At 31.2% G+C, this 9,384-nt stretch overlaps 1 protein-coding gene across 1 annotated transcript; it reads right to left on the reverse strand.

Annotated features, from left to right (window-relative positions):
• Window positions 1-3,277: 3,277 nt before the first annotated feature.
• On the reverse strand, window positions 3,278-6,705 carry LOC110640323 (vesicle-associated protein 4-2). Its single transcript, XM_021791587.2, has 7 exons — window positions 6,202-6,705; window positions 5,295-5,365; window positions 4,981-5,062; window positions 4,762-4,880; window positions 4,056-4,133; window positions 3,805-3,924; window positions 3,278-3,716 (listed from the first exon to the last, which is right to left on the reverse strand). The coding sequence occupies exons 1-7, from the start codon at window positions 6,473-6,475 to the stop codon at window positions 3,654-3,656; spliced, it is 807 nt and encodes a 268-aa protein (XP_021647279.2). The 5' UTR covers window positions 6,476-6,705; the 3' UTR covers window positions 3,278-3,653.
• Window positions 6,706-9,384: the final 2,679 nt, after the last annotated feature.

The raw sequence follows: 9,384 nt of genomic DNA on the forward strand, positions 1-9,384 counted from the left end.
AATAGACTTTTCATTTTAATGCTTATAAACACTATACTTATAATAAAGTATTTTATCATATTATTCTTATTTAATTTTTAAAGTATCGTAATGTACCCTCATTTTAATTCTCCTTCTCTTCACATTTCTCTCATTATTTGAATAAATTATTTTTTAAAAATTTATGGGTCAACTTCATTTTTATCCATGGAATAAAAATTTTAAGAAAATTATTACAATTATCATAATCTCAAGGATTAACTCAATTAAGGAGTGTGTTTATTGATTAAAATTTAATTCTTGAAACATTATTCAAGAGTTAGTTTTTGAATACACAAATTGAATGTAGATGCAGCTATAAACTCAATTTAAGAGAGATTTAGCCTTCAAATGCAATGATTGAAATTCAATTAATTGGGATGATAATTATGAGTTATACAGTGAGAGTTTTTTTTTTTTATAATAAATCTCAAATTATACAGATGAAAAGATTAAAATTTGAGATCTCATATACTCTACTCTTTAAAGATGAATAAAAACAAATCATACGAATCAAAAAATTATATTTTAAATAAGTCATAAGCTATCACTTGGAAGTGGATAATGGTGGAGATGGAAGGTATAAGATAAGGTTAAGGTAGTTGAAATTTCAACTGAAAACAGACTATAACTATCAAATGAGTGGATTAAAAATCACCAATTACAAACTCTTTATTACATGTTGAGAATCAAGTTTCACATTCTTTTTGAGGAGCAAACCTTTTTTTTTTCCCTCAACAAAACAACTTTCGGTGACAATCTTGATGGTGAAATTAATCAAATAGTGTACGAATTGGATAATAAAGACCAGATCTTCAAGGGGAAAAAAGGGATTCATTGTCACGGCCAATCACTGAAACAAAAGGAGAATCACATGACTAGTATTTAATAGTTTTTGGTCTCTCTTTAGAGGTTCTTGTAATGAAATTCATTTGTGTGGATATGTTTTTGGATAGGATTGGGATGAATTGCTGGAATTGATTTTGTTTGGTTACATGTCCTTCTCTCAACATGAAATGTAAGATTAAAGAACGTGAAGAATCATATCCTCTACTAACCTTTGTTTTTATGTTGGTTTCTTAGCTTCTTCATGTGTTCCTTAAGCAAGTCTCCTTGGACATTGGATGCTACCCACAAGTGGGATCTTTTCTTTTTTAAGTGTTCTTTTAAAGGGAGAGCATAAAGTGTTGATCTTGAATAAATGGATTAGCTCATGTTACTGTTTAAGAACTTTGAGTGATTCAATTGATTTTTGGTACCTATTTAGGCATGATATTACCTTAATGCACAAATGGCAATTGGCAAATGATCTTCTGGGCTCAGTTTTGGGCCCCTATGGAATCTGTTATAGGAAAGTGTACCTTTCAGTCCAGTTTAGCCAATTAGGCAAGAGAGAAAGGTCATTGTTTTGTTAGTAGGGTATATTAGTAACTAGGCTTGAACCAGGCCGGTTCAAAATTGAAATCAAATCGATTTAAATTAGACGAAAATCAAATTAGAGTTTATAAAATCTATTTTTATTTTGGATTAGAATTGAATTAGAAATGAACCGAATGATTTCGGGTCAAACTATCTTTTTTTTTTAAATATATTTTAAATTCAAAAAATCTGAATCGTTGGATTTGAACTAGATTGAACTAGAATTGGGATTGAGATTAGGATCTGAATTGGAATGAAACCTTTGGGGGGTCACAATTCTAGTTCCGAGCTGATTTGAATCGAAATCGAACCATTAGCTAGACCTATTAGTAACTATAACTAAATGAATCAGCTTTAATTCAGTGATATTAGAATTATTTGTAAAATTGTGAGTAGAGGGGAAGAGAAGGGAAGGGGGCAGGTGAGAGGTCATCCCCCAAAATATTGTTTAGATGTAGGTATACTTTGAAAAAAAATAGTTTATTTTAATTATTAGCTCCTCAAAAACAATTTATATCATCTTATCATAATATAGGAAGCAGAAAATATTAGAATTTTATTTTTATTAAATATTCAATAAATTTTCATAGTATTTGCATCTTAAAAAAAAATCTAACTTAATTAGACTTTTTTCAATACATAACAATTACCCATTAAAAATGTATAAATATGAGTGCAAGTAATCATTATATCGAATTAATTTCATGTATAACATTGGCTCCCTAAAAAAAAAATTCTTGTTCTGCTGCTGACTGTGAGGTCTTGAGTTCATTCAGTATAAATTATGAAAAAAAGAAAAAAAAGAAAAACTATAACCAATATAGACATACAGGAATGTTATATACTGCTCAAAGATTGGTGCATGAATGGTAGAAGGTTAACAGATTCTCCTCAGCTGCTAATAAAGTGATTGATTCTCCATGATTTTATTCTCTGCAATTTTTAATGAAGAGTCAATATCACAAGTTTGTAGTATGGCGTTTGCAAATTTATCAGAAAGGTGGAAAGAGGGAGAATCATAAACTTGATTACTTATGAATCATATATATGATTCCGTCTCTCATTAGTACTGCTCAATTAAGCATAGCATATGTATACTTTTGCATGGCAAATCCTCTTGTGACGTTTCCTTGGAAATTCCACAAAAATTGATGCACGCATCTCTACATCACTCTCTGAAAGGACTCTTCGATCTGTTTTCTCTTGCTTTCTTCATCTCCTTCGCCATTACTTCTACGGAATTGGCCTTTATTACTGGCATTAGGACGTTGGAGGGTGGAGTTCCGTTTGAAACCTTGAAGAGAATTACATCAGCAGCTCTGCAGATTCTGTTTATATTATTCACCTTTCTTTTGCTTTTCTGGTTGTGACCTAATCTTGTTTCTTGCAAGTGTGCTGGGGCATTAGGGTTTGCTATAAACAGGGAGATATTGATCGTTAATTTCTCTTCTCGTTATCCAATTACGATTCTTCATCCCAACAGTGCATCAGAACCATCTAATCATGGGCCAAGGAATTTCCGATACAACCACTATCATAGTTATGAATTGTGGATTAAGTGTGTCTGTAAAGAGCTTGAACTCATCTTCACGATGTATATGTCCACCATTAAATTAAATTTTTACATATAGATTTATAAACTTTATATATATATACCTTAACTAATTATGTACATATCTCAATATAAATATTTAATCTAATAGTTATTAAACTCATTCTTATAGAAACTTGAACTTATATTAGATGCACCCATAAACATGTATGTTTTAATAAGCTCGACAAATTGAACTGAAGTAGGATGAAGCAAGACTGGAAAATCAACCACTGAAGAACAACCAAGTAGGTAATTTAAATCATATAATATTGCAATTCTTCTCTTTTTCTTCATACGAACACTTCTCAAGACTGGTCAATTATGTTCATTACATCCCATAAAGACCAGTTTTATTTGCCAAACAAAGGGGAAAAAACAAAAATAAAAATTAAAACAAAATCACAATTATCTACAGGCAGATGGTGACAGGATAAGTTTTCAGCAGCTCAAACACAGAAAATTCACCTCACATTCCTTTTTTACATAAAAACATGTTGTCCTACATGATCCTCTGAATAAAACATGCTTCACGTTACATGAAAAGATTGGATGAATATACTGAGTGGTGGAATTATGTAAAGTTTCTTCTTCATAGAAAGGCACCTTGAAGACTAGTGTCACTCTATACAGAGTCTACTACTCCTTCAACCTGCTGCCTAGCAAGATATCTTTCCCTTCGCTCCTTCTATACCAAAGAAATAGACAATTATTAAACAAACCATTTAAGAGAAAAATGACAGAAATTTTCATGGGACATTCAGATGATGACTCACCCATTCATCTATCACAAGTCCTTCCCCAATAATTCTTGGACCTGCATCTTCTGGGGGCTTTTTGCGTGCCTCAACTGCAGCATCAGCATCCGCCAATTGGCGCTTCAACTTCTCCAGAGCCTACAAAAATAAAGATGCGCATCCAAAAAAATGGAGATTTTCTTAGCTACTAACGCATGTGAAAAACATAGAAACACAAGCAGAACTGTGCAAGTTGACTTCTACAACTACAGCATAAAATTTTTACTTACAGGACATGAACGCTCTGGATCTAGGAAAACAACTCGCAATATTTGTTCTATTGATACTTGATCTTTCTGCTCATCAAACTACAAGGGGAAAAAAAGCATCCAACAGCATGAGCAATGAATCAAGGAAAATTTGAATAGCCCACAATATAGTTTCAGATACACAGAAGAGCAAGAAGTAATTTGAGAAGAAATTTTGCAGTGTCAATCCAATAGAAATGCCCAAGCACATATACTGGCATTCACTTATTACACAGCCAAAAAACTTAAAATCACTTTTGGCATGTTCAAAGAAGGATGAACCTTGCTAAAGTCAAGGACATTTTGAACTTTTGATGATATAAAATGCAACTCCCTATGCACACTTGATATTTGATAGCATTAATCAACATGACAGCAGGGGGATAGTGTCTTTGGGTTGCAGATAATCTATAATAAATATAAAGACTTGTAATAGTGCTTAACATGTCTAATGTTGTTCTCATGTGGCTATTGATTGGGATCTACTAGAAATCATAGTTGTTGGCTTGTTGCACAGATAAACTGTGTTATTTATGAATTCAAGATATGTTGAATTAGTAATGATAATGCTCACCATAAACTAGAAAACGTTCAGGACCTAAACATAAATATATGATGTCAATATTGAAAATATCAACACATAATTTGAAAGTAGCAATTAAAGGAATCATCAGAGTATCAGACGCACCAGCTCAGGTACATAATCCATCATCCCTTTCACCTTTAGACTCATGATTTTAAATTTAACCTTGCTCTTCTGTTCAACTGGTTTCTCATTGTTTTCTGGCTGCTCAACAAACTTGAATACTACATCCAAAATTAAGAAGAGTATTTTATAAATGTTGGATAGCAAATAAATATTGTCCCAAACACAGTATCATGAACATGATATTCAAAGCTTAATTACCAGTTGCTACGATACTTTCGCCTGGGGCAAGAATAGCCCCTGGAGGACGCATGAAACAGCTTTTTGGTGCAGTTGTTTGGAACTAAAGCAAGAAAAACAAGCAACTCATTAGAAGATTCGATCATTCACTTATTATGAGTAAAAAGAAGTATATGACCTAGCAGAAAACATACAACAATTGTATCAAAAAGTGCTAACAGTCTAGCTCTAAGTTTCGAAGTTAGTGGCATATGCACATGAACTAGAAAACCTATATGGGTTGACACCATATAACAATAATGAAGCAGGAAGGAGAAACAAAATTTACCCAGTACCTTGAAAGCCACATGGGATTTGCTAGTATTCTTTATTTTGATGGCACTTCTGGCCTGCTTGCCAGGTTCATCTAGAAAAGTGATAAAGCACACAAAATACAAACAAATCATCAGGCACAATAAGCTATTCCATTAAACAATCAGTAATAAATAATGATATTAAGAATAGAGAAGAAATGAAAAGCAATACTTGCCAAAAGAAAAGGAATATGATATATATCATTTATCTGTTTTATTTTAATGAGTTCCTCTGATGGTACCGCCTGGGATTGATCCTCCCCTTAAGGAACAACCTCAGGAGGCCATTGGTACAATTCCTCCAAGTTGTACAAAAGGTGAGGGGGCATCATGGAAAAACCCAAATTTTTATAATTCAACAGGCCATAAACCTAAACTAATGCCTCCATCGCCGAGTACCGTTTATTCAGCAAATGTCTAGGAGTTTGTAACAAACCCCTTTTAAGCAACATTCTAGAGCAGCTTATTGAACTTGCAGCTCTCTTCTTAAAAATGAATTGTATCTCCATTTTCCAAATAAGAAATTTAGGAAGAAATTTAGGCCCCATTTTTTTCTTCAACCATCAAATCTTGAATGCATCAATTTTGAAAAAAAATTTTGAATTATCTCCGATGAAACTTTCCCCTAAAGGGTTCACGAGTAGAAATGATATGCTTAAGCTTTCTATTTTCAAATTACCAACAATCTACAAGAAAATGAAATTTTGGAACACTTGCAGAACAATTTGGCTCAGAACGCAATAACTAAAATAAGTAATAATCAGCAGTTAGCATGAGAAATTTTTTGGTAAAACAAAGCTAAGAATCTAACAAAATTGACTTAATACAGAACACCGAAAGTAGATCACAGTCATAGCAAAATAGATCAGCCCAAAATAATAAGACTTACAAGGAAAGTAGAGCTTAGCTGCAGGATCAAGCTTAAGACGACGCCGCGTTGGCAAAAGCGATCTGGCAACCGAAGACACCGAATTCGAAGCATGAGCATTCGATCCTTCAACTTGCGGGTTATTTTGGTTGTGAAGATGCGTTGACAAGGAAGAAGACTGTGTCGTGTTGGCGTTGCTTCCTCGAAACGGCAGCTTGAAGAAGCCCCAGACTTTGTTGTTATTACTATTATTATTGTTGTTATCAGACGATGACTTCTGGTCAGCTATGGCCATTAGTAGTTGTTTCAATTTGTCTCTCAGAGCATGAAGCACGTCGTCGTTTTACTCTGCTACCTTCTGCGTTGGTTTCTTTACCAGAAATGAAGAGAAAGAAGGAGAGAGGAAACTTTTGTTTTTGTAGTGATGATAGAGGAAGAGAAGCTGAGAGGGTCGAGCTAAAGGCTTGAAGCTGAGAGTCGAGAAAGAAAGAGGGGTCGGATTTTAGAGAGAGTAATTAATTGGTTTTGATTGATCGTCTTCACGTCCGCGACTTACAGTTTATAGTATCGAAATAAATCCGACACATAAACTACGTCGTATACTTTGAGTCTGCGACCTTGGCCATGGATTTGAATTCTCAATTTTTTTGACTAATGCTACTACTTGCTAAAGGCGGAAACTACGTCGCATTTGCAAGCATTACGGTAATAATACGCACCGTTGAACCGAAGACCGTGACCGGTCCTTCTCCTCAAAGGGACAGAGGTTTTTGTTTTTTGGCTAAGTTTGGCGTTGACGTGAGATGTTGACTCTGTGAAAAGTTGCAGACATTGTGTTTTGGGCTTTTGGCTCATTAGAATTTATTATTATTTTTGGTGGGATTAGTTGATTAAATCAAACTTTGAATTATGTTATTAGAGATTATTCAAGAAAGGCCAATCGAAATTAAATTTTATTTTTAAATAATTTTAAAAATATATTATTACACATTAACTTAATACATATACATCTAATCAGATTTAATTACTATATAATTATTATTCTCATAATATTTTCCATTACTATTCATTTTGCAAAATTAGAAAAGTATTTAATTATGATGATTAATTTAAATGTAATTAAATTTGTTTTTATAAGTTCTCATTTTAAATTTATTTTTTTTATGATTTACATCTTAATTTATTTTGGAAAGAAAACTTTAATTAACATCAAAATTTGATTTAGACATTATTTTAGGATAAATTTTAACAACTATATATGAACTTATATAGTTGTAACACTACAGTCATTTAACTTTAAAATGTAACATAAAATCTCTTAAAGTTTCAAATTTTACACAGTAAAATTTTTCTGACTTTTAATTACTGATTTTTCAGTTAAAAACTGATGTGAATAACTCCCGCATGATACTTAGTCAACATTTCTCTCTCCTCTCTTATGCAAATTGTAAAATTATGCTCTTTACACATAAAAAATTATTTTATTTACAAAGAGAAAAATGATTCAATTTATACATGACTTGAGAGAAAAAGGAAAAATACTGACTAAACTCCATACTAAAATTATCTAGGTTAGCGTCTAACTGAAAAATTAATAATTTAATATTAAAAGAGTTTTACTATATAAAATTTGAAAATTAATGAAATTTTATTTTATATTTTTAAATTAAGAGATTATAATATTATAATTAAATAAATTTAAGATAAATCTCAAAATTTATCTCATTATTTTAATATAAGTGTTAAATCATATGTGTGAAAGGGAAGAAAAAAAGGACTTGAGTGCTAGTGGTAGTGGGTGCTTGCTGAACTAAAATTGTTGCCTTTTTTAAAAAATAAATAAAATAAAAAGTGGGTTTAGTGTTTTTTTTTTTTTTCACAAGCTGATGCAATGTAGCATTATTTGAGATGTTGGAAATTGGAGTTGAGTATAGGTCTGATCTGGTTTGAAACTCGAATTGAATTAAACTAAATTTATAACAGTATAGACTATTTTTTATTTGAGAATTATTTAAATTTTAAATTAGACTAAAATTTTTAATAGGTTAATCTGATTCGATTAAAAATTTTTATTTAAGATAGAATAAGAATCATTTTTAAATTGAACTGAAATTACCCATAACCAAAACCATATAAAACCAAACCCATAAGTTTGATTTTTAATTTAGTTTGAAGACGCCTGCATCTAATTGGAGCCCTTCATATTTAGAGCCAATTTGAAATTGTAATCTAAACTTATATTTTTGAAAAAGTATTATTATAAATATTATAAAAAAAAATTTTAAAAATTATTTATTTATTTTTAATGTTTTTATAATTAAGATGTATTAAATTTAATTTTAATAATTTTTAATTTATATTTTTTTAGTGATAATTCAAATATATATATATATATATATATATATATATATATATATATATATATATATATATATATAGCGATATTTTGTGATCAGTCGATCACGGCATGAGTCAAGGCAAAATTTCATTGTGGCATGTGGACAGATAAGAAGCAGTTGGAAATTTATTGGTCCCAAAAAGTAAAGGAAAACGCGGATAACAGTTAGGCTGGTGGAGAAGCAGATTTTTTTTTTTTTCTCCCCTGTTTTCTTTTAAGATGGAGAGTGGGCCTAATGTAGTCCTGAATTTTATTGGTGGATTTTTCATTTGTTTTCTCAATTTTATTGGTAGTTTTATTTTTTTATGTCAAGAGTTTGTCTATTGGCTGTGGAAGATTTTAATCATTGAGAGATGAATTGATTGTGATATTTTGATGGGGATTACCAAACTATAGAAAGATGCAGTGTCTTAGAACAATTTTGAGGACGTAAATAGTATCATGATCTTGAAACTGAGTTAAATTGCAATTATTAGTGATACGAGAGTGTTGAGGCAGTTGGCGTAGAATAGGTTTTAAGGTATTACCCTCAATAGATTATTGTAAGGTTATGGTAATATATCTCCAAGATACAATAAAATTTTAGAGAGACTAGAAGATATAGCAATTCCTGAAGATTTCTCTTAAGAACTCTTTATACAAACGGAATTTAGAGATACTAGAAGAGAAGAAGAAAAAGAAATAAAAATATTATATATCTGAATTGAAAAACTCATTCATATTTATAGACAATGAAAAGTCGTAGCACATTTTTCTTGACAGACATATCTGTCTATTTCTAACAGACAAAACTGTTTATTTTAAAT

The sequence above is a fragment of the Hevea brasiliensis genome, chromosome 11 (assembly GCF_030052815.1).
Source record: "Hevea brasiliensis isolate MT/VB/25A 57/8 chromosome 11, ASM3005281v1, whole genome shotgun sequence".
NCBI classification, from domain to species: domain Eukaryota; kingdom Viridiplantae; phylum Streptophyta; class Magnoliopsida; order Malpighiales; family Euphorbiaceae; genus Hevea; species Hevea brasiliensis.